At 41.3% G+C, this 25,396-nt stretch overlaps 1 protein-coding gene and 1 long non-coding RNA gene across 3 annotated transcripts in view; both read right to left on the reverse strand.

The window, feature by feature from the left end:
• The window catches only part of LOC308187761 (uncharacterized protein), a gene marked incomplete at its 5' end in the record, with an annotated part of 203,558 nt that extends 192,146 nt beyond the window's left edge, over nucleotides 1-11,412 (reverse strand). Inside the window, 2 exons of the mRNA XM_080576067.1 lie at nucleotides 9,514-10,778; nucleotides 11,356-11,412. Coding sequence (XP_080432193.1) covers nucleotides 9,514-10,778; nucleotides 11,356-11,412 — 1,322 coding nt within the window. The remainder of the gene's footprint in view (nucleotides 1-9,513; nucleotides 10,779-11,355) is intronic.
• Nucleotides 11,413-15,054: 3,642 nt separating this feature from the next.
• On the reverse strand, nucleotides 15,055-25,345 carry LOC308200411. 2 transcript variants are annotated; one of them, XR_013955609.1, is made up of 4 exons: nucleotides 25,231-25,345; nucleotides 23,962-24,843; nucleotides 22,279-22,357; nucleotides 15,055-18,473 (listed from the first exon to the last, which is right to left on the reverse strand). It is a non-coding gene; the product is annotated as an uncharacterized lncRNA (long non-coding RNA). The 2 variants fall into 2 exon arrangements; XR_013955610.1 differs by lacking the exon at nucleotides 15,055-18,473 and adding an exon at nucleotides 18,480-19,875.
• Nucleotides 25,346-25,396: the final 51 nt, after the last annotated feature.

The following is a 25,396-nucleotide window of genomic DNA, read 5'->3' on the forward strand; positions in this document are numbered from 1 at the left end:
ATCTTCAGAGAAATGTACAGGAGTAAGCTCAACTATTATCTGCTACCAGTTAAATTGCAGCGCTTGATTTTTAAAACGTTAGACTTCAGATGCTGCAGAAGTCCTAGAAGCAGCAGTAGTCCTACTGCATTTTAAAAGCTTATTAGCATCTCTAAAATGAGGTGCTTTATCATTTGTCCAAGCGTGAGATGTGCAAAAAAGCCCTTAATATGTTTTTTTTACATGGAAAATTTTATTCTAAAAAGTGGAATGAAGATTGTTTACTTACTAACACCTTTGTTACTTACATTTCCCAGATAAAAACTGATTTATCTAACAAATACAGAATCACTTGTTTGCACAAATAGAGAATAATCCATTCTAATCTTGCACATTCTATTGAAACGTGACCTTGTGTTTTGCAAAAGTTCAAACAACTCTCAGCATAGATGCAGATATTGAAAGAGCACAAGAGCTACTTCAGAGAACACTGATTTAAAAAAAGAATATTAAAACCCAGATAAAATGTTTGCCAAAACTATACACAGAGCAACTTCAAGCTATTTCTTGAGTTTGTGGCATTCAAGTATTACTCCATGTTAAGTTCTAACACATGAAGGTTGCTTACCATTGGCTCCCTCCAACCTTTCTCTCTCAGCCCAAGCAAGACAGGGAGGCAAAACAGACCCTGTAAACCCTCAATTACTGGTCTTAGGCTATCTCAGCACTCATTTACTGAAAGCCATCATAAACCAAAAAGAAAACAAAAAAATCACTAGTTTGTTCCTTCACCCTTCCAACTCTAAGCAACAAATTGCTCTTGGAGACCACCAGTAAGCAAAAAACAAGCAGCTTCTAACTGCTGTTAGAATAACTCATCTAAAAGCAGTTTAGAAGCTGGGGGAATCTCAACAGCTAACGCCTGCGCAAGAATGTCTGAGCAAGAGATGCTGAAAGCTACCATCCCTGCCTTGATACACGGTCATCCCACACATTAAAGAATATGTTTTGATACAGTGTCATGGTCCTTACATGGTTTCATTCTTGAACAGCAGCTAAGTATTCACAAAAAATTAGAAATTCTGCTTTACAGCAGAACAACCACAGTCCTCAGAGCTTGAGGATAGAAGACTGTATCATTGCAAGAACCCATTCTACACTTTTTTTAGTCAATACATACTGAAATCTCAAGCACTGACGATGAAAAGAGACCACAGGTGTTTCAAGAGTTATAGATGTTGCCATTCTAGAATATGCTTGGAAAGTAGATCCATGCCACCTTGAACAAAACCCCAAGATAGTTTTGCCACTAGTTTCTTCCCCCCCCCCTCTATATCAGTAATCGTGTCAATGCTGAATCACTTTATCATACAGATAGGCCAAATTAGACCTTCAGGTCACAAAATCAGCCTCCTACACTGCGTCTGAAAACCTGTTTAGCAATTACAGAACCGTGACAGAACTTTCAGTTACCTTCTAAGGCAACTCAGGACATTAAGACAATCAATTTAGTTTAGTACTTAATGAAGAAAATCTAAGTTTGGGGTGAAAATACTTCCAGAGAGCAGGCAGAAGTTTGAACGCAATACTAGACGCACTGCAGAACATCGGTTCCCTTGCTTTCATCAAGTCTCATGCTGCACAGAGAGCAAAGCCTTTACGTTAGGAGCTCAGTTCACTGCCGTTGCTGCACCATGCTCCAAGAGGAAACGTTTTACTGACTTAGAGGGCAACATATAAAAGCTGCCTGCACACTTGAGGGGAAAAGACATTCGGTTCAAATGGCTCTCCACCCTTTTCATTGAGCTGCTTTGTGATTAACAGCACCGAGTTGGCAGAGATGCCCCTTGCCCCCACAGGGGTCTCAAAAAATCAGAGTAAGTTTACAATTTTATCCCTATTGCTGCCACTGGCTCTGTCCACGGATTTAACTTCTATTGGCACTACTCAGAAACTTTTCCCATTCCACCTCAGACCAACATGTACACCTAAAACTATGTAGGAATTGGGTTTTAATCAATACCCTATTCAAGAGGATTGGAAATTAAATTAGGCAGCTAGATAATACAAATTAAAAAGCGTCTTATTAACACAGGAGTCGAAACAGCTGCTGTCTTGTAACACTGGGCAGCCCTAGGGGAAGGTACTGACACTTCCACTTCTGTCCCCGAGACTCTCTTTGACTGGCTCCTGCACAAAGAGAATAGCTCCTTCATTTCAAGAAGGGTATTAGCCTATTTTTCAGAATAAGATATCCAGGAGACAACAAAAACCCACCCAATATGTAAGAAGATAGATTAAAAAGAGAGGCAGTGAGGTCTGCATGAAAGGGGCAAGAAAATTCACTTGGGTAAATCATGTTAAGCTCTCTTCCAGACACTAGAAGAACTACTGCTCAAGTGATTATGTTCATAACACGTTCTGTAAATTTTGAGGCAAGGAGGTGCAACTTTCACAGGTATCTGTAAGTTACAGTGATGGGTGAATGAGAACAATCAAATCCTAACCAAATTAGTGCTGACCATTGTTTCATCAACACTAGCAATTAGCAGAAAACGTGAATTCTAGTCATTTTTGCAGCCCCCATGCAATGCAACCTGCTGAGGCTTATTGCTACAGCTCCAACAGCCTCAAGACAAGACTTTGGGTCAAAAGTTTTCCAGAGCCACAACAACCGCAATGCTGGGAAGCTCTGTCCCCATCAATCATTTGTCTGCCACTCCTGAGGTTGGGTTGGAGGGCAGACATCTCACAGGAGACAAGAACAGTGCAAAAAGGTGGGGAGAGTTGCTAGTTATTCAAACAATAAATGGTCACAAGCACAATTAACAGTAATGCAAAGAAAGCAGGCTCAACCACAACATGCTTTTAAGCACAAGAAGGAATTAGAAACCAAACCAGACTCGCAAAGAGAATATGAAAGGTCTTTATGTTCAAGTTGGAATAAGAGCTAGAAGGGACAAAGAAAAGTGAAATAAGTACTCAGTAAAGGATAATATTCTAGGAAGATATTCTACAATCAGGTTGAACAAATAACAAGATAAACATTTTGAACACTTCTGTTAGGTAAGATGGAAGAGTTCAGTGTCTTATTAGCATCAGACCCCCTTGAAAAAACACAGGTGAAAGCCTGTCATTCCAACAGAAAGAAGAAAATTGTGAAATACAACAGTTAGCACGTACGTGAATTACACATCTAGAAAGAAACCGAGCTTGGGGAAAATAAAAATAATCCCCACCCGAGAGCGCTAATCAAGGGGTCGGAACCAGTCACAGAACCAAGGCTGCCACAGGAAGCTTCGGAAGGACGTGTGAAGGATCAGAGGGCTGAGAAAGGCAAACAGCGCCTCTTAAAAGGATGCAGGAAACAACGCTCAGCTTAACTCCAGTGGCCATGATTTCTAAAACAAAGAGCTTAAAACACACAGAAGAAAAGATTAGCTACCAGACAGCACTGTAGTCTCAGTCAAGCTGGATCAAGTCAAATTTCCTTCTAAAAATATAGTAATTTACTTTAAAAAGGAAGAGCAAGAAGGAAATGCCTTTAAAAAAAATAGCATGACTAGACAACACTTCCAATTAGTGTCATAAGCTAGAAAAACACTGCCTAGCAAAATAGTAATAATAATGTGGCAGGGGCACAACTCTGCGAACTGCTTTCCAGGGAGTTCTACCAAACAAAAGATTATTACAATGGGATTTAATTCTATTCGATGTTTGCATCAACAACATGGGTGCTGAATACAGAACACATTTATTAAATATGTCAATGATATAAAGCTAGGAAGGACAAAATTAAAATTCAAATCAATTTTGCAAATTAGAAACTGGCAGAAGAGGAACAAAATCAAGTGGGGATGAATGCAAAGCTCTGTACTTAAACAGAAATAATGAGTCATAAAAAAGACAATGGGAAATATAAGTAGTAGTCTCTGAGAAAATAAATAGTGTCTAAATCCCCAGCTGGACAGTCAATGTCATGCAACTGCAAAATGAGCAAGTGTCACTGAAAAGTACAACCAACAGCATAACTTCCAGAAAAAATGAAGTAATCTTTTCTGCTCTACTTTGTACTACATATATGGATGAAATATTGTACCACCACCGAAGCATCACATTTCAAGAAAACAACTGACATAAACCCAAAAAAGAAGAAAAACAATAAAAATGACCTAAAAGAAATATAGAATGAGCTGGATTGGGTTATTTTTTTCAATAAGGGAATGTTGAAAGAGGACTTCCTAAGAACTGAAGTACCTAGCAGGCAAATAAAAAGCAAGGGATCAATTTGTTCTCCACGTCCCTCAAAAAAAAAAAAAATCCCACTGAGCACTGGAGCACTGAAGACAGTACCACTGTCCAACTGTAAGGATATTGAAACCCTAGAAGGGATTACCAAGGGTTCTTCTAAAGTTACCAACAATGGAGGCGATTAAAACAAAACAAAAAAAAACACATCAGACTGTCAGTAGCAGGATCACAAGAAGTTTCTCAACCCTTGTTGTTCCTTAAATTTATGAGGGGGGAAAATATAAAAGCTCACTAGCTCTAACATTCATTTCAGAAGATACCAAGATGTGATAGAGAATTTGCAGGTTTTTCAGTTTAAACACTTGAAGCTTTTTGTTCTCTTCTCCTCCTTACCTTCAGCATAGTCTTAATTTTCAATTAGCACTCTTCTTACGTGTTTGTGATGATCACAGTTACCATGGCTGCAAAGAAAGGAGACCATCTTATGCTCTTATTGCTAGAGCTTTAAAAAAAAACTCAATAGGACTGCATCAGAGGAAAAGGGAACCTGCTAATTTCTATTTAACTCTACCAATTCTGTGACTCATGGGTTTACTGCTGATTTATACTTCCATAGACTAACAGGGCATACGGCAAGTTAAACAGACATGAAGAACTGGGAAGTATAATAAAAGCGAATTAATGAAAATCAATACTTTAGAAGACTACACTGCACTGATAATAAAGCTCATGTGGTTTACAGAATTAGACTAATTTCACTGTTTCATATAAAAAAAATTAGACAGTTTCAGTGAAGTGTTCCCTCAAGTGTGCAGTTTAAAAGATTACCTTCCTAATTTAATCAAACTAGTAATAAATAATAATGAATAATTATTAATGATATTACAGACACCAGCAAGGGAGAAAGCGTGCCTTGATAAGAACTTCTAAAGGTCCCCTTTCAATCCCTCATACATAAAGCAGAGAGGCCACACAAGCCGTGTGCCACACACCAGGTATTATTACCTGGTACCTTGAGAGGCAGACATCACAAAATCACAGAATCATCTAGGTTGGAAGAGACCTCCCAGATCACCGAGTCCAACCTCAGCCCTAACACTAACAAGTCCTCCACTAAACCATATCACTAAGGGCTACATCTAAACGTCTTTTGAAGACCTCCAAGGATGCTGACCCAACCACCTCCCTGGGCAGCCCATTCCAATGCCTAACAACCCTTTCAGTAAAGAAGTTCTTCCTAATATCAACTAGGACCACGTGTCTGCAACATGAGATATGCAATATTTCCCATCGAGTTTTAAACGTCTAGTCCAAACCAGCCCCTCCAGTCTTCCTTTGTAGCCACCGAAAGGAAGAGCTGCCCCTCCAGAGGGAAATTCATCAGGTCTCAGCCATGTCTTAGCCCCTGCAAAGGACTGGCTGTACTACTCTGCTCCTCCCCACTGTCTACAGAGGCAGCCTAATGGCATTGCTCAGACTTGAGACCAGCTCTTCCATGGCATCCCAATTTAGACATCTAACATCATTTCTCTCTCCTTTTGTCCTCAATAAATGTTGGTTGAAGCTCTATAGCCTCTGAAGGAAAGCCAAGTTCCCGAGGTAGAACTAAACACATCAGCTGTGAGGACAGAGAGGTCAGAGATAAAAAGACCGTTCCTTACAAAAAGATTGTGCACCATTCCGTTACCTTCTCCTCTAACAGCCATTTTTGGAAGGCACAGAAAATAACCCAAATTGCATGTACAGGGTACAGCAATAAGTCTCCTGTGAAATGTTTGGTGGGTATGCTACTGATGTAAGAGCTTCCACGTGAACCTAACGGCATCCTGAGAGAAGTCACAATGTTCTAATTATATTATTTGCAACACTGAGCTGAAAACTACATTAATATGAGTTTAATTTAAGACCGTATCAACTGCATACTCTTCTCCATATCCTCACTGTCCAGAAAACAACTGTTGTAAGAGGGAAAGCTATGCGTTAGTGTTAGAAACTAACAGCACTATTCTGTAAACACTTAGGTAATATTTCAACAGAACATCTCACATCCTCCAAATTAAAACGTGTAAATGACTGAAAAAATTAAAAGTTTTGTAGTGCCTTTATTTTTTTTTTTAAGTAATATCATTCAAAAGAATAGCTTTGATTCCAAATATAACAAAGAGTTTGATGAAGATTTCTGAACTCCACATCAGCATCCAATACACAAACAACTGTTCACACTGAAGTACCTAGGCTGGACCCAGTACACATCACATCATAAGTCCCATAGAGGTCTCCCATAGGTCCAGCGACCTCAAAATTAGAGTTGGTGCTCGGGCTGGAGGAGTTCAAGTTGCTGGGCCACAGTGGCAGCTTCTGCCCTGAGTTCCTTCTTGGGATACAAGATTTCAGAACTCAAACACCAGAAAATGAAAAAAGCCAAGATCAGATTTCTGCAATATCCCAATGAGATCTTACAGATGTAAGACATCTGTAAGCGCACTGCTCATGAAGGACAACAAATCCAGGGTGAAGTAGGGCTTCACGCACTTCCTCAAATCCTTAGGACCATTCCCTCCCTTATTTTTTCCATGGACTCTTCTAAGAACTTGTGTTAAAAGTTAGGACTTCATCTAACGTACAACAAAATAGCAAATAAAATACTTGAGAACACTAAACAAGATTAAACAAGGCTCTCACTTACTTAATCTTTACTTACGCTACACAATCACCAGCACTCTAAGAACCACGAATTCAGAATGCAGAGATTTACACCCTGAATTGCTTATCCTTTCTTTGTGGCTAAAGACCAGTTAACGTATACTGAGAGCTGAAAGAATAGATTATATTAATGCCTTGCTATGAAGAAAAAAATAGAATCATCCTCACCACATATTCAAATATATTACACAAGAGCTCAAACACCTGGGTACCAGATTCATCATTTGGTTTGTCCTGTTGCCCTCCCACCCACTAAGAAAATCCAGTGTCATATACCTAACCAATTCAGCCTAATTTCCTGGCTCCACTGCTGGAAGGCTGAAGAGAAAAGCTAAGCTAATCAGGGAAGTCTAATGCCTAAAATACATTCAGAAGCTCTAAAGGATGACTAAAAAAAGTCTGTATGCTCTACTTTAGGCTCATACGCTAGTTTCTTGCTTATTTTAGGCATACGGTCACCTCACGCTCAATTTTCAGTTCATACGTTAAAAAAGACCTAGATGTGTGCCTCTAATAGTACAGTCCTCCAGCAAAGTATTTTAGGCTTGATTCCAACTTTACCAGGAGCAAAGATATTCGCAGCAGAGCCACTCCATACTTCATTTTTTTTCAAGGAGTTTTAAAATGAACTATCAGATAACCCTGAAGTCAAGCTACACGACTATAAAGAGAAAGCAATGATAAAAAGATGTCTGCCCAGAACAGCATATAATACAACAAGAAGGAGCAAGTATTAGAATGATACGACCAATAAGTATTCAGAGCACTTCCCTCACTTGTGTGAGGATGAATCCAGAAAGCCCAGGTAAGATGCCATACTAACCAAAGCATTCCCTAACTAAACCAAAAAATACTAAGAAAACACTTTAGCTGTAATTGTTGAAGTGTCACTACTTGTCTTTCTTCAATCAAAATAATTACTAACAAACAACTGAATAATCGCCATGAACTGCTTTGTAAATCAGCTCAAAGTTATCAATTAATATAATCATGTTTTCTACCTAAAAGTATAAAAATTACTACTTCACTTTTACTTCACATTTGCAATCTTTGGCATTGAATTTAACGCTTGGTTATTCACTTACTACTACTCTTCATAACAAAGGAAAAGAAGAGAGGATGCCAGGGACAGGTAAAGTATTCTCAGACATTTCTGTATTACTCTTCCTCCTCCCCTCCTTGGTTTCCTTTCCAATTTTATTGAATATTCCTTGCCGCTGTACTGTTGCCACCAAGCTATTTTGCCCTTGAAGACATCCACAGCATTTCTCTTCCACTAGCACATGAAGCCATACGTTCTATTTATCCCCAGCTGAACGTCTTTCATAAAATTGTACGAGTTGCCTTAACAGCACCCTGCAAGTGCAGCCCAAGTCCCCGGCGCTCAACATTACATCATCGTGGCTGGAATCACGCCAAACGTGCGGAGCTCTGTGGTACGGGAGGGCCCGTTATCGTCTTTGATGCTTACATCAAGTCATCTTCGAGTTGTTCAACAACAGCAACCAGCTATCTTGGTGATAAACTGGACCAGGGAAAACGAGCCCGTGGGCGTCATGGACTATGTGTTTTTACAAGACCCAAAACAATGCGTGAGTGGTGCTGATAAAAACGTACAGTCTGCAGACTCATAAAAATTAAGATGGGCAGTAAAATGAAAGAACATTGTGTTATCTGGAAAACTATATAACTTGAAAAAAAGGAAAGACTTTTTTTCCCCTCAAGTATTTTACATAAATTGAAGCTGCAATCATTATAGTGTTAAAGTTTAAGAGAGAATTGATCTGCTACCTTGTTACTGCACATGTTCAGGGTCTGTCATACAAATAACAACAGGACCTAACTCTAGCCTGGAAACGTGACTTCATGGTAAATGAGTGGGAACAAAGCCCGAAACTTAGCGAATCGCCTACAGCTATCCTGCACGCTGAGAGCCTGCCGTCGGACAACTTTCCCATTTCAAAACAGAAAAGACTTTTTTTCCAGGACCAGCTAACACGAGGAGAAGCAGCGCACACAGAAGCCTACAGCCCGTGTCACCGGGGATATTTATCCACACGGCGATTTTTTCCCCGCAACAACCTTCCAGCTCCCCAGGCAGCAGGCGACGGGCACTCAACCATCTCACATGCTGCCCTGAATTGGGGGGGGAAAAAGAGGGTTTGAGGGCTGTCAGATACCAATTACAAGGCTGCGGAGGCACTCGCGTATACACAGGAGGGTTTCGGTGATGGCTGTGCTTTTATTTTAAAAAATAAAGTTTCTAAAGATGCGTAGCTGAGAGAAACTCGCGCAGAGGCGGGCAGGGCTCGGTCCCCGGCACAAGCTCGGGAACAAAACGCACGCCTCCTTACGGGGAGCGAGCGGGACGGCGGACCCCGGACACGTAGCCCTCGATTATTTATTAATTTATTATTTATTAGCCGCTCCGCTTTCACCGACGGGCGCTTCCCGCCGAAACGCCGTGAGGTGAAAGCGAGGGGGGGTCCGCGCGGGGCCCCTCCCCCCGCTAACGGCCGGGCGCGCGCCGTTTAACGGCCGCTGCCTCGCGCCCCCTGCCCCCCCCCCCCCGCGGCTGACCTGAGGGTGCGGTTGCCGGCGCAGCCCCGGCGCTCCATGGCGGCGGGCACGCAGCTGGTGAGCTCGGTCCAGTCGGCGTGCAGCCCGCAGCTCCAGCCGGTGGAGAAGCGGGAGAAGAGCCAGGTGTCCTTGTCGCCGCCCGGGCGGTGGCAGGCGCACTTCTTCTGCCCGGCGCGGCAGTAGCAGGGCTGCTCCAGGCGGATGTTGCGCACCAGGTGCCGCCCGAAGGTGGTGCCGCCCGTCTTCTGGATGTGCAGGAAGACGATCACGTCGCGGCCCCGCATGTCGAAGCGCACCCGGCGGCACAGCTCCCCCCGCGCGAACGGGAACTTGGGCACCAGCCGCGGCAGCGCCGCCGCCGCCTCCTCCGCCTCCTCCTCGTCCGCCGGGTCCCCTCCGCGGCGGGCGGCGGAGGCCGGCGGGCGGCGGGGGCAGGCGGCGCCGGGGCAGGCGGGCGACACGTACTGGTAGACGATGAGCAGGAAGAGCAGCGTCAGCAGCGGCGGCAGCAGCCACCTGTTGAAGCGCTCGTCCATGGCGACGCGCGGGGCGCGGCGCGGCGCGGTGCGGTGCAGCGCGGGCTCAGGCGCTGCCGGCCGCTGCCAGGGCGGACGTCCCGCCCGGCTCCCCTCGCTCGGCGGCCGGCGGCATGCTGCTCGCCGCCCCGGACTGGGCTCGGCTCGGCTCAGCCCGGCGCGGCCATGCCCCGCTCCGCGCTCCCCAGCCGGCAGCAGCGGGCGCCCGGCTCTCGGCGCCCGCAGCCCCGCGCTGCCGAGCGGCGCCGGCAACTCTCCAGCCCAAACGCGCCGCTCTGCCCCCCGCGGGGCGGGGCGCCGCGCAGCCGCCCACCAATCCGGGCACGCGGCCGGCCGAGCAGCCAATGGGCGGTCCCGGCACGCCGGCTCTGCCGCCAATGGGAGCGGGGGGAGAGTAAAGGAGGGGGGAGAGGGAGCCGCTCCTCGCTCCCCTCCAGGTACCGGGCGGAGACCAATAGCGCGCGGGAGGGCGGCGGAGCCAGCCAATGAGAAGGCGGGGGCGGGGCGGAAGACAGCCAATGAGGGGGGAAAGGGGGCTCCGCCAGGTGAGCGGGGCGCCCGGGCCGTGACGCGAGGTTCGGCCCAGAGACCCCCAACGGCCCCGAACGTTCCCGAAGGGCCCCGCTCGTTCAACGGCCCGTTGGTGCTGAGGCGCCTCGGGCGCTGCGGGCGTTTCCTTGCCAAAAACACTGCTTTGTCCGCACCCAGCTCTCCGGATTTTGTAAAAGTCTGTTACAATCACCTCCCATCCAAATACGAGCCTCGTACGGCCCCTGGGTTATAGCGCATTAACACGCAAAGCACGTCGTGCTCGGGCTGATTGCTCATCCAAGCTATTTAATCACAGAATGTCTTCCTTTACTCCATTTATTCATTAGGTGCCTGGCAGCGCTAGGGAAACTTTCTTAAGTTTCTCTCAACCAACTCTGGAAGACCTCTTCACAACAGAGCAGTACATCCCCGTGGGTCTACTTAACTCTAAAACTATAAAAACCGTTAAACCTCTGTATTTTACGATGAAGATTTTTATACAGAAAGCAGGAGTATTTAGACTCTTGAAAGAGAACGTCAGCTCCTATTAAAAATTGTGAGAAATATTGCAAAGTGCTAGAAAACAGCCTAAACTAAAGGAGATAAAACTCTGGAAGCTGGAAAATGTTCATAAAGTTGCTGCTACAACACCATCCGTCACCTGACTTCACACATACGCACGTATCACACACACATATCACACACACACACACACTTTTCCAGGATCCCACAACACGGTTAAGGTATTAGGCTGGTAAAAGCTTCTGGATCTTACCGAGGCATCAAGAGAGATGCACTTCTCTCTGCAGTGAAACTTTGCAGAGAACGCCATGGATTATCTGGTGAAATTCACCCCTAGCAAGGGGTGATAGCGAGCCTGTCCCACAGATGGGTGAATATTTATAAATATAAGGTACAGCAGCGTTTTGTTCTCACCTTTAGCCTGTTCATTACCCAACAAGCAAACATCAGAACAGAGAAGCAACATTAAGTATAGCCTTGTTTCTGTAACAGAATAGCATTAGAATGGCTTGTGTTGGTAACTGTGTATTTGAAATAAAAACACCGCTAAAGGATTTAGACTGAAGTATCTCTCATAGTGCTTTTAGTAAGATACAGAAGTGCTATTACAATTTAAGATTTTCTCAATAAATACCAGACTGTTGACACAGTACCTTCATCTCCGTGAAAAGGTGAATTTACTAAACAGGGAAACTGAATTACAGTTACATTTAAAGTTCTTATTTATTTAAACTTGCACAACACAGTTACTGATTTGTGAAGACCAGCAAAAATCCATATCTATATATATATTTTTATTGGACAGAAAGGATGTACAGGAGAAGAACATTTATAATGAGGTTTAGATGAGAAACTTGACCTTTAAAAAACTGTCATATTTCTGAAACTGGCAAAAAGTACGTGCAGGCCCACAGAAACGAATGTGCTTATGCAGCTCTCAAGGACAGCCTTTTACTTATGAATTTTAATATTCCTAATGATGTTTTGCAGATCATGCTTGCTGTAGAGCTACAACCCACAGTAGCTCCAGCCACCACCTAGTTCTTCACAACTGCACACAGCGTTGTTTACACCGTAACCACTACACTGCAAGCTGTTCTGCCAGTGAGGCTGAAGGTTTGGGGAGCATTCGGGGTCTCCAGCAGGTGTCTGCCTGGCACTGCACTTAGCGGGTGCTGAGCGTCCCTACAAGGAGAATGCAGTGTTCCTATTTGGTAGTATTTTATGTTCTCCTTAGACATGTACGTGCTATGGTGCAAGGCCCTGCGGGACTGAACTTCACTAAAATTAGTTAGGTTCTTTCAAAGTCAATGGCTGTAGTTCATCAGCCCCAGTGAAGCAATAATAAGGGTCATTTTGAATCCAGTCGTGTTTCCATTGATTTAATGGGAACATAGCTGAGTTCAAAACAAAGCCCTAAAAAACTGCAAACACTGTTCAGTCCCAACATTTTTCCCTTTAAAATATAACTCAGATGTAAGTCTCCAACCAGAGTTTACTTATAAGGAAAATCAAAAGTTAGTTACAAGCTAGCTTTCAGGTACTCTGCATAAAGTTTCCATGGATTTCAAAACAAAACAATTACAAGTAAAATTTAAGGTTCTCTTATTTCTTACATAATAATTCTCCAAGATCCTGTGCTGTCAGAGTATAGCTCAGAGTTCACCAAGTATTCAAATAAGAGAATCCTGAAATGATCTACTCCTCATAGCAATTTCAGGTAGAGCACCTGAAAAAAACAAACACCTGTTAAAAACAGCATGCAATCTCTACTGTCATCTCTACCAGATGACATGTGAAAACACACGCACAAAACTGTATTAAAATTCCAACACAGTATGCCTCTTCTGCTTGGCACTTCCCAGGTAGCACACAACAGACTTTCTGAGTTGCTAAAAATAAAAATTGGCATGCTTACCGTTTATTTTAGAAATCGATACAACATTTGCTAGTCTGAACCAACGGGCATGTGAAATAGTGTCAGTGCCAACATCAAGTTTGGTACAAAACGCATGACTAAGAAAATGATATTATGAAGCAAAGGTACAAAAGTATGATTTCATTCAGCAATTACCTGTCTGACAAGGTTAACATCTAATAATCTATTAATGCAAAATTGAAGTGACACTTACGTCACGTTGGTTTCTTTCAATTATTTATCACTGCCTGACCTGAAATGTTTCAACACTTGTAGCCAGTTGAGATTTCCCATAAAACAATTTTTCATTGTTCAGCAAGTCCCAGGTCTCTCCCTTTTCACAAGGATGCAAACTGTAAAACTGTAATAGCTAAATTAATAGACTCATGCTAACTTCATTCATCTCTTTGGGATTAATTTGTTCCAAGGTTTATAGTATAAACCTCCCTTATTTTTTGTCAGATTAAATTTTATTCTTTGCAGTTACTGAACCTTCTATTTCAATGGCACATTAAATGCTGTATTCTTCCTTTTAAAGTAATTTATGCATTATACTGTCACCGGCTCACCATCTTGTAATTCTTGCAACTCATCACGACACGTTAATTTTTACTTCTCATGCTTGCTGTTCTTTTTATGTAGGTAATAACTTTCTTAAACCTATGACCCCCCCTTTTTTTTTTTCCTTTAGTCAGATATAGACAACAAAGAAGCAGCAACATTTTAGGTCCAGCAGAGATCATAATGCAAAAGATGTGAGTTAAAATACGTTCTTCAGTTACTTTCATACATTGTCCTGGGTGTGATACAGTATCAGTTCACTATTCCTTTATTATATATACTATGCTGCTGCTTCATAGTCTTAAATGTTTCACGTGTGCCAGTCCATATGCAAATACCTCTGAAATTCATTCTTTACACGCTGCTGCTTGTTTTCACCATGAGATAAATGACCAGCCGTATTCTGCTTTGAATATTGGTAATCCCACCTGTGTAAGGCACTGACCTAGGGCAACAGGAACATTCAGCATTCTACTCGGTGCCCTTTTGTTTACAACCATCACTCAGCAGTTTAAAATTGCTCATAGAAAAATTAATATATATATATATAGTTACAGTTGTTGGGAAGATAGTTTCCCAGAAAAAAAAAAAAAGAACATTTCTGAAAACTCTGAGCTAGATCTTTTTAGATCAATGCCAAAGCTTAGCTGTATATAGGTAGACGTCCTTTCTACTGAGTAGACATGGTTGTCTTTTGCTCTTGCACCACTACAGCCCATCCCTAGATTCCCAGTGGGCATCAGCAAATGAAACAGCACCTGGGATCATTCCTGGGCATTGCAACATGGTCATTTAGCAGAGTAAAGGAGAAGAAAATGCCCTAACTAGGTTTTGGCATGTGAATTAGCACTCTCCCAAACAACCCCTGGACATAGTTTGGGAGTCAAACTATTACAGAAAACATTTCCAACCACCACTTAGTCACCAAGAGCACCACTGCAAGTTAAGCTGTGTCACAGTATATGGCCTCCGTATCCAAGAACGTTCCTGAGCATGTTTAATTTACTGATGTAGACTCCACCACCAGAGCATTTGCAGTTCTTATTTTAAGGAAAGAAAAACTGTGTTCTCTCTTGCCTTTAGGACTGTGGCATCAGCATTACAAAACTCGGGTTGAAGTTCCCATATGTTTTCTAGCAGAGAAAATCTCTGGCACGTAGGACCATGTAAGGGGCTTACTGGAGTTCACTGCCTGGAGAACAGGATGGCCACCAGGCACAAACAATGGTGACCCTTGCTGGAATCCAACTGTAATCAGAACTATAGCAAGGATGATGTGAGGTGCGACCACTGCCTGCAAATTGGCTAACAAGGAGCCTCTGGCTGATTCTGCCATTCAAGAAGACGTGCAGCTTCACGATAAGGCCAGACAAGAGTTGGTGAGTGGGAAGCTACTTGAGCGAGGCTGCAACTACTCCAGCTATTTGAGGTTGCAATATCAAATGATTAGCAGCAAATGCGGGTCCTGGAGCAAAGGGAGAAGGCAAAGAGTACAAAATGTAGAGTGTTTTCTTGTAATCCCAAAGAAACTAAACATAGAGTTGTTTGTGTATGCTCTTTATGACAACTGGCATCTGCAACACAAAGACATCATTTAACAGGACAGACACAGAAAACTGCTCTCCCGTTTCTGTCCTGTGCAGAGAAAAACCTAGACCTACTTACACACACTCCTTGCAGTCTCCAGCCTTTGAATCCTGCAATATTTATGATGTAAACTCTAGAGTAGCTAAAAGAGCAGCTTTTGTGGACTAATTACAGATCAAAGGCATTTGATCCATACCACATCCGCTTATATTTTTCTAGATTCAGGTACAAGTAGAGTGCTACGGACTCAGTCACTGACAATCACGTGGAGGATATCTGTTATATTTGAACATGGCCTTTTGTTTTTCCCCACAAAGAGCAGCCTAACAGCATCCAATACATTCCCCTTTCTCAAGACTGTGATGTCCAAGTCAACGTCTCAGTTCCCAGACTGCAACTCCATCCCCAAAACTGACTGATCCAGGCAATCAGTGCAGGGAGAGACCCGTCTCTTCTGCAACTTCCTTCTGCCTAACAGAAACTAACAAATATCCCTATTAGTATTCCTTCCAAGACCCCAAATTTTCTCATACAGTATAGGAGTTGCAAGACTGTGTAACACTGCCACCTGGTGATATGCATCATAGCAGTATTTTTGTCCTCTCACCACACAAAACCCTCTTCCTTCATTTCAGGTGATGTTAGTCTGCCAGTCCCCATCAAACACAACTTATCCCACTATCAGTTTATCTTGTGCACTTCTGCTTTGGTCTAGAAGCCAAACCACCCCTCTTGCCCTTTGCAAAGTCATTCTGGACATATCTTGTCTTTTCCTTCAAGATTGACTTTTATATTTACTATGGACAATTACAGCTTAACTTTATCCAAATTGGCATCCCAGCTTTGTTTGAAGTGTAAAACTGTAATGTCTGCTGAGAAATAAATCTGAAGTAATATTAGAATTGATCCACTAGACTTCCCCTCCAACCAATTTTTTGGTTCATCTTTTAGCCTTTGGGATGTGATGTAAAAAAAAAAAAGGGAAAAAAAAGTTCCAATAGCAACAACAAAAAGTCTTCCAGGAAGTCTCCATCTCCAAAATGGAAAAAATTATTTCTGTAATATTTGATCTCAGACTCCTTCATCTCTTTCATCTGATCTTCGTGGGATACAGGTGGAAAATGAAGAAAAGCATGGCAAGCGGTAGATCAGGCTCAACTTTCAGCACCCCTATCTGGCTTTCACAGCTGTCTGCAAGTCTGAACCTTTCTTTTATAACCGACCTCCAACTCTTTACTGGAAATCACAGCAAGTTCAGAACTGTTATTGCTTTCTGGGTTGCCACTACTTCTTACTAAACCTTTCTTGGATTCATTTCAGCAAACTGACCTGGATACTTTGAAGTCTGAATTCACAAACCACACATTGTTTGTGTGCCTCTCCAGGAGTTTTTAGACCTTTCTAAGAAGGGCTCCAACTCCTGCTAGGGGATTTTTTTTAATTTTTTTTTAAACTCTTTCTTATTCACCTAGTCTAGTTCTATAAGCACCTGAGTTACTAGTCCCTCTTTGGTCCAGCTGGAATACCACTTCAATATTTTCTCCTTAGTATCTCCTGTTCAAGCAAATTGCTTACTCAACCATAAAATTGTGCCAACCCTACGCACTCAGAAGGCATTATTTCAACAGTGCTGTTCATCATGAAGAAATGTTTTAGAATTGGGATAGTTTCCAAGAAGTAAACAATGTATTCACATTTTTGCTTAGAACTTCTGTTTTTCTTGAGGTCCAATTCTCAGCATTCTATCAGATAAACAGACTCACAGCAGGGTTGCATAGCCTTCACAAAGTATCAAAAAGTAAGTTTTTTCCAAATAACTTAGTTTTCCTTCTAGGTTCATTCTAATAACTTGAAGGCATGCGATCAGTGATTCTTCTGTAACACAGATTTGGTTTTACTGTTGGTTTGTGTGTGTGTGTATTCATAAAATGTATGAATGGTAATAATTCTCTAATTTGTGCTATCAAAGTCACTAAAATACTGCTTCTATTATCAGTTAAAAGTTTAGTTAGACTCCCAAAATTTTTGAGATGAATTTAGGTTTAATTAAGAAGAGATGTAAGTTAACTCACGGCTGGGGCTACAGTGGAATTTCTCCTGTTACCTCAAATCTGGACAATCTACAAAACTTACAACGCAGAAGTTATTAGTACTGTAGGTGTCAGGTTAGATACTCATACTCAGTTTGAGGTCCTGATTTGAGACACCTGTTTCCAGCACCAATTTATTGCATTTTACGATTTCGGATTGAAATATGCTGGGAAAACCAGTTACCAGAAGAACTGAAAATTTTAACCTACAACAGCAAATTGTGGCACAAAATATAAGACGAGTAATTCCTCTAGCCCTTAAAACAGCAAGGAAGGATCTGTTTGTTGGCTCTGCAGTCTAAGACAAACTAAAGACTAGCTAAAAAACACTAGAAGGAAGAAAAATCATTCCACACAGATAGGTTAGAGATGAAAACTGTAAATTCAGAGGAAGAACTGACATGAAGATTGTTCAAGTGTTATTTCAGATTAAAAATGGCAAAAATCAAGGTAATAGTTCTCAGGCTGTCAGAAGAAGAGATCAAAACAGGTTGGTCAAAGCAGCTAGTTTGGACCTGAAGCTGAAGTGTTTCAGTGAGGAGATGCACGTCCATACAAACAACTAGCATTGCACATACGTTTCTGGCAAAAGAGAAAGCTAAAATAGAGTAGGAATTATACTGGTAAGAGAAGATAAAAGTAGCCTACAGCAGCATAGTCACATTGAGGCCTACAGATTACTGATGGTGAGTGAAATATCAGAATTTGATCTATTAAACAATTACACTTGTGCATGGCTATGTCCAAGCATAACTGGGAACTAACAGGCATTGAAACATGGTATGTTTGATTTTAACCTCAGTTAGTCTAGGAAGTTATAATCAAGGAATACTGGAAAACAGAAACAAAGCCAGGTCTTCCTGTCAGAAACCTAGTTTGATCACAAACCAAGGGATAAATATTTTTCATTAATTTACAATGAGATATTACTTATATGTTTACCATATATATGTATAATCTTAGAATTTAGCCATCTATCCATATGCATAATCATTTTATTTTAACAACAAAGATATTACAAAGAGTTCTACATCCAGATAGCATACATCCAGTATTAATCTTGCTTCCTTCTTTTTCATTGCCTTGAGTTTTCAGTGTCCCATTGTCTGGAACCACACATCACTGCTCTAGCAGCACAGGTAGGAGGTGAAAAAATCTGCAGAACTGGCTCTTACCTCAAGCTGCCCTGAGTTTGCATGGCTGGGAATCCTTTTGCTAACAGAAAGATACAGGAGAAGCAGAAGCTAGCACATTAGAGGTTAAACAATTTGCATTTTGTTAATAACACTTCATTTTTGCCCCCAAAGTTTATCTACATTAAAATATTCTAAATGTAGTGTGTTTCTGTAAGTCTAATTATATGCGGTATGTGAAAACATATTTGATAATCACATTGCTAATTATGTGCAATCACTTCAATACACAGGTGCAAAGCTCCAGAAATCTGCATATATACAGCTATAAACCGCAACCTTGCAGGTTCAGTGACCAGTTATTTCACTGAGACTGGACTTACTCGGATTTTTGAGTGGCTAGTGCCATTTGAACTACAGAAACGTGCTAGCCTGATACAAATCTGTGATTGAATTTATATGTGCATGTTTTAGTGCTAAAAAAAATGTAATTCCTGACTGTCCCACATTTTATGATCTTATTAAAGTACACATTTTATAATTTATTTATGGATATATCACACTAATGTCAGAAATGTGGGAATAATAAATTTTATCTTTCTTCTGGGAGTTTTAATTCTCACAATGTTCATTTAATATATGTTTGCCTGGAATATCATATATACGTGTATGTGAATGTGTCTTTTCCAGTTTGGATTAAACTTAAGGGACCTTCTTAATGGTTTAATAATAGAAGGTAATAAGACTTGAGCAATAAATCCATTTTCATTATACGCGTAATAGCTTGTGGCTGCACTTTTTCCTTCTCTTTCATTTATGTATAACTTATTTTTTACATTGATTTTTAAAGCTGTCTTGACAATGGATTGTAATTAGCTTTGCATATAAATCATAAAAATTGAAAATTTTATATACTCAGATAAATTGAAAAGGACATAAAATGTTAAAGGACATAAAATGTTAATTTACATTATTGAAAAGTAATATTTCTATGTTCCCTCTAAATATATTCAGTGTAAGTTATTGAAAGGAACGGGTTTACATGACTTGTCCATAAGTTTTGTTTTTTTTTTTTCAGATTTGGGAAGTGAGATGAAATAAGCCCTGAGAGATGAGAAACCTGGCTACTAGTTTGCTATTGTCATTACCAGAGTGATGGAACAAGGAAAAAGGGACATCGCAAAATCTGAAAAGCAGCACTGGAATTTGTTCCAATGGAAACAAACCCATTGCACTTCACACAATAATGCGTGACTAGTTCTGTTTCGCTTTAGTTACACCAAGCTTTAATTGAAATAAATCGCACTTAAGGGTCACAGAATAATTTAGGTTGAAAGAGCACGCTGGAGGTCATCTTGTTCTACTTCTGCATAGAGCAGGACCAACTTCAGAGTGACCTCAGGTTGCTCAGTGCCATAGCCAGTCAGGAGCCGCAGAGCCACGTGAAAGCCCGGGTGTCACCCTCAGCGTCGCTGCAGGCAGAGCTGGCCACAGGGAGACAGAGCAGAGCTTACCTCTCTGGGAGCATGCCAAAGGCAATTTGGTTGAGGACTCGTGGGCTAATTTTCCAACTTAGCTTATGCTTTCTTACGTACCTCCTCCGGGCAAGGATTTAGTGCTTGGGTTACTGAGCTGACTAAAAGGGAAAAATCACTGATTTACCTTATTGTACAGGTACTTCAAATTTTCCACCTCGCATGTAGCAGCAGCACATTTTGATTCATAAACGATAGGTTTATAAGTCAAATACAACTCCTTTATTTCTGGAAATACTATATTTTTTCAGGAAATGCACCTGTACTATCACACTGAAATCCTTTTTGCAGTTGTTTTTTTTTTAATGTATTCAGAATTATCCTGAGGCACTTTTTTTGCACCCATCAAATACTGAAGTAATGTAAAAATACTTAACTTGCTACTTTTTATATAAACAACTTGTACTTGCCAAAGTTATAATCTCCCATACATTTGCATGTAGCAAACTACATTTAAAACACAAGAGTGTGGCTATTATTTGAATCAGTAACAATGGTTATTTAATAGCCTTACAGAACACTTTTAGTTATTTTTTATATTACTGGTGCATCACCTGTGTATCATTTTCAGGTCATGTAGCACCATTTGAGAATCACTGGGTTGGAGATGGTGAATACAAGAGAACACATGATGTTTTCAGTGCACTTTCAGTAGGTGGCTAATTGGTTTAAAAAAAATTGAAAATCCAAGTAATTGGATCCAACTGGAACGCTGACATTAATTTACCCTTTCACCGGTTGTTCATATTCTCTTTGAGATAGATCTCAAAGAATCAACATGAAACAAAAACAAAACTTCCTTTCAGTTCTTGATTTTCCTACGTTATTTAGAGTTAGGTCATTATTCTTAGGCAGAAGATGTCAGAAGAATTTCTCCTTGAACTGCGTGATGTGCCCAAGACTAAACTTACCCTGTTTGTACACACATCATCCCTGCCCCACATTTGGAACCACGAAAACAATAAATGCCTTCTAAGATTCACCTGGAGTGTCTGCTACTTTATCCAGCTTTCAGATCTTTAATTGAATTCAATCATTTTACTGTTTAAATACTAAGGTCCAATGCAGATCCATCCCACATTAACTCGCTCAGTTTTTTAGTATTAGTCACTGTTGCAGTAAGATTGTGTCTGCAGGTTGTCTGCTGACGTCTTTTCTAAAAATCACATAAAGTACACAGACCTGCATCCTTGTCAAATTTATCAATATAGCTTAGACAAACAAAAGTGCATTATTAAAATGCTATATATGACCTATCCTAGGGATTACGAACATGTCCGTAACCACTTAAAAAGGTTTCCACTAAAACCCCACAGCATTCTACATACAATATTGTACTTTCCTTTCCTTGAGTACATACACAAATTCACAAGTTGCAATTCGGGAAAATGGGAAAAATGCTCGTGTTCAACACCTGCAAAGCTCAGGGTTCTCTAAAGAAGAGAATAATTGTGGGAGCACCCCAGTTAATAACATCAGAAGTGCCAACTCATGTTACATGATGAACTTGGTTCAGCAAGCTGAGATCTGGCATAGTCAGACTGAGAAAAGCCTGCTGTGCTAAAGACAAGCTCTATTTTTATTCATTGCTACTGCTAGTTGCCCAGGTGTGGCGTGGTAGGAGCCAGCGTGGTTCAGAAATCAGCGCAACCACACCGTCCTCCTGGCACAACACTGCAGTGCCACTGCTTACTGCAAAAGCTGCATTTCCCATTATGGCCAAATTTTACTGTTCTCCACGAAGCCACACAAGCGTACCCACAGGTTCATAGGAAGTTGGCTCACCTAGCCCAGGAGGTATATCCTTTATGGTTCTGAGGTGGGTTGCAAGAAGTTGTAACCTCTATGCTTATTTTACAAAGCAAAATTTTGCTTCCATCTCTTTTTTAAATGGAAGTCCGAAAGAGAAGGATCCTGAAGAGAGCCATTTACTGTCACTGCAGCTGCACGTGTAGGCACATAGCAAAGCAGCATAAATTTTGATTGCCCTAGTTGCCACTGAGCAGCTTCTTTGAGCTGTTGAAACCAGGCTCATGCTACTCCTACATCCATTTTTCTGTCACCTGCTTTTCCCTGCCAATCAAAATGAAGAGCTAACAGACTATAAAATATACTTTGTGTTAGTACATAATACCACCACACAGAGATACGCTAATCACATAATTCAGGCTGGTCTTTACTTCCAACGGAATGGACAAAAAGTGCTTCAGTGCAGCATACTTAATCTCACCAGGGAAACATCTCAAACGCCTGCTCTGACCGTAATGACACAGGAACAACACTGACAGGTAAAAGGATGCCAGCAGCTACCGCCCAGAAGGCTGACAATTAATAAATAGATAACAGGCTTACCTTTTGACTGGTGTTTGTCATTTGTGTTCCTCCAAGTTAGGGAAGAAGGGAGTCCTTCAGCTCAAAAATTGTTTTCAACCTGTAAAAGAGAAAAAAAGTTTTATTTTCAGCTAACTGAATACACTGATGAAGCTCAACTTATTTTCACTTATTGCTACTATTTCTATTAAATAGACATAGCTCACTATGAATAATACTATAAAACATTTGCATCTTACAGAGAAGCATTCATTAATCACTTCCTCTATTCACACTGAAACAGCTATGATAATCAATTCTTATTTACACAGCTGTGATATGAATAATTTTAAAATTTTGCTGTAATTCTTTTTCTGTTCTGCAGAAAAATGGTTTCAGAGAACCGAGGGTCTTTCTCATACATATGGAATGTACGTACAGGAATGTTCAAGTGTTATTTGCAATACTTAATTACATAACACTGCTGTAGAAATGAAGATTAAGCCCGCTCTCCATCTTCTAGGTTTGCACACTGCTTAAGAGATTAAAATCTGCCTTTGTGCAATGATAAAGAAATAGTTTTCTGAAAAGTGTACATTTGCTCTGAGGCCAGAATGTAGCTTAAGTACCAAAGGAAAAGGAAGACAGACAAATATAAATACTGGTATACAGATGTATATATATAAATATTCCCTTTATAAGGAAGGTGATGCTCTGTTACAACAGTATTTATTTCTGAACAGCAGTCAGAACTGCATCTTGATCAAGCAATGGATCACGTTGCCCAGAGAGGTTGCGCAGGTGCCATCCTTGGAGATGGCACTAAGACTCGAGTGGACAAAGATCTCAGCGACCTGCTCTGAGCAGGAGGTTGGACATGAAACATCCGGAAATCCCTTCCAACTTCATTTACCCTATCTAAATTTAAGGCAGCTAATAAAACAATAATCCTAAATTGGAGAGAGAGAGAGAGAGAGAGGTGTGTCAGGAGAGAGATTCTTCCTGTCTAATGGAGATCCCTGAATTTAAGCAGAAAAGATCTTTCCTCAAGAGAAAAACCTGACCAATGATTTTCTCTAGTTCGGCAGAGGCTAATTATCTGACCATTGATTCACAGCTACCATTTTATCCTGCCACTGAATTCAAAGGTAGTTTTATTTCCATAACCAGTGGCAACAAATTTTTATTTCTTTTTGTACTGCAAGCAATAAATTGTATGGAACAAGTACAAGCTATTAAGAACTCACAGTTAAGTAACAATAGCAGCCTCTACAATATCAATATAAAATAAAATGTAATACAGCTACTTTATATACAAAGACAATTGATAGATTAGGTTAAGGCAGATGCATCCATCATCACAAACACATAGCATCACATGTAGTTATGAAAAACGCTTGATAAATGTATATACATAGGGAACGTCTTTAGTAATTTCAGTTATGGCTGAAGAAACAGCAAAAAGCAATTGGCTTGGAACTTCTTTAATCATAAAAGGATTGTTTTGTTTTGATAGTTGGTTAATTTAAAACAGCTGTAATTATTCTGTGCAGAGTTTTGTAACATAATTCCTGCAAAGTAGACCAGATGTATTTTGAACTTTGCTAGGGAGCAATGGAAGTGTCTTTTAACAGTTCATCACCTATAGTTTTATTTTCTCTGGATGCCAAAGTTTGTCCATATACACAGGTTATTTGCACTGAAACATGAGAGACCCAAACTTACTCATCTGTACATAACCCTAGTTGTGTCATCCCTGTCAGCAGCAGCAGCTTCTGAACTGTCAGCACAAATAAAGCTGCTCAGTGTTAGTCTCTCTCCATATAAAAGACACTGAATATTGTTGTTACTATTGGCCTTACACATGACCCAACAGAAACACTCTCCTATATACTTCCTGGAAGTATGTGAAGGCTTCGCTACTGGTCTTGTGTGAGGTTACTTAAATCAACTGCTTTACAGTGAAGCTGTCAACACAGATGTGTCAGTGGTATCTGACAATTATCTGAGGTGTTATAACTGCACAAGTTTGTGGGAATAAGGAAAAACAAACAACAAAGAGCCCCAGGGCCTTAGGGATGCCTTTATCAAACAAAACCACAGACCCAGCAGCATGTAAGTACAGGTGTTTTGTTAGGGCAGAATTTCTACATGGCAGTTTCAGAACATCTGGCTAACAAATCCCTTTTATTTGTACAGAGGATGTTACATTGACCAGTCCCAAGCACTAATAAACTAAACTATACAACCCATAGCCTGATCCTTTTACTAGGGCCCTAACTAGCTCTAGCCATCCACACAGCAGTTTTGAACAGTCAGGAGGTGATGGCTGGCAAGATACACTAAGTTGGGTGTAGCAGTAAGATGAGCAGTCCTGATTTCAGCTTCAAGCTCTGCACTTCATCAGTTCAAGCTCTGCACTTCATCAGCCAACTTTTGGAGGTGATCCCCCATACTTTTAATACAGCTGGCAGACTCATCCCTCCAACAAACAACTGGTGAGAGCTGCTTCATATCCACACCCTACAAGCCTGCTCCAGAGACACCTGCACCAACACTTGCAGCTTTGCCAGAGAGCTGGGGAAGAACAGAGAGAGCTCAGCAGTCCTGTGGAAGAAAGGAAGTAACTGGTGAGATTGAAAATAAATAACTTGGAGACCAAGAGCTTGAAAAGTGTAACGCAAGCCTGCGAATAATGACATTGGCTCAAACAACTGTAGCTTAGTTTTTTCCAGTGAGGTGTGTTTATTGAGAAAAAATAGAAGTATGTTGGCAGGAAACAGTTTTCCAGGAAACAGCTTGCCAGTTCTATTTGTAAATATGTTCTAACTTCTGTAGAGGAAAAAAAAGTGCTTCTGCCTTCCTACATTGACTATATGTATTCTCTGCAAAGCTACTAAGTTCTTAGCTCTTTTTAGGCTAATGAAAGCCGAGGCAGAACCCCTAATTAGCACAAAACCCAAGCACAGGAATTGGAAAGTTTAGGAAAACTACCGTTGCCCGGACTCTTGGAAGACGCAGCCGGGTGCGAACCCTCAACAGGCAAGTCACACACACCGACGGCACCCTCACGGGAGGGAGGAGCCGTTACCGGCTCAGCCCCCCACAGCACACCGCCCGCGCATGCGCTTACCTGCCGGCGCCGCGTGTCAAGAAGAAG

This window comes from Anser brachyrhynchus (assembly GCF_964034855.1).
Source record: "Anser brachyrhynchus genome assembly, chromosome: 1".
Lineage (NCBI taxonomy): Eukaryota > Metazoa > Chordata > Aves > Anseriformes > Anatidae > Anser > Anser brachyrhynchus.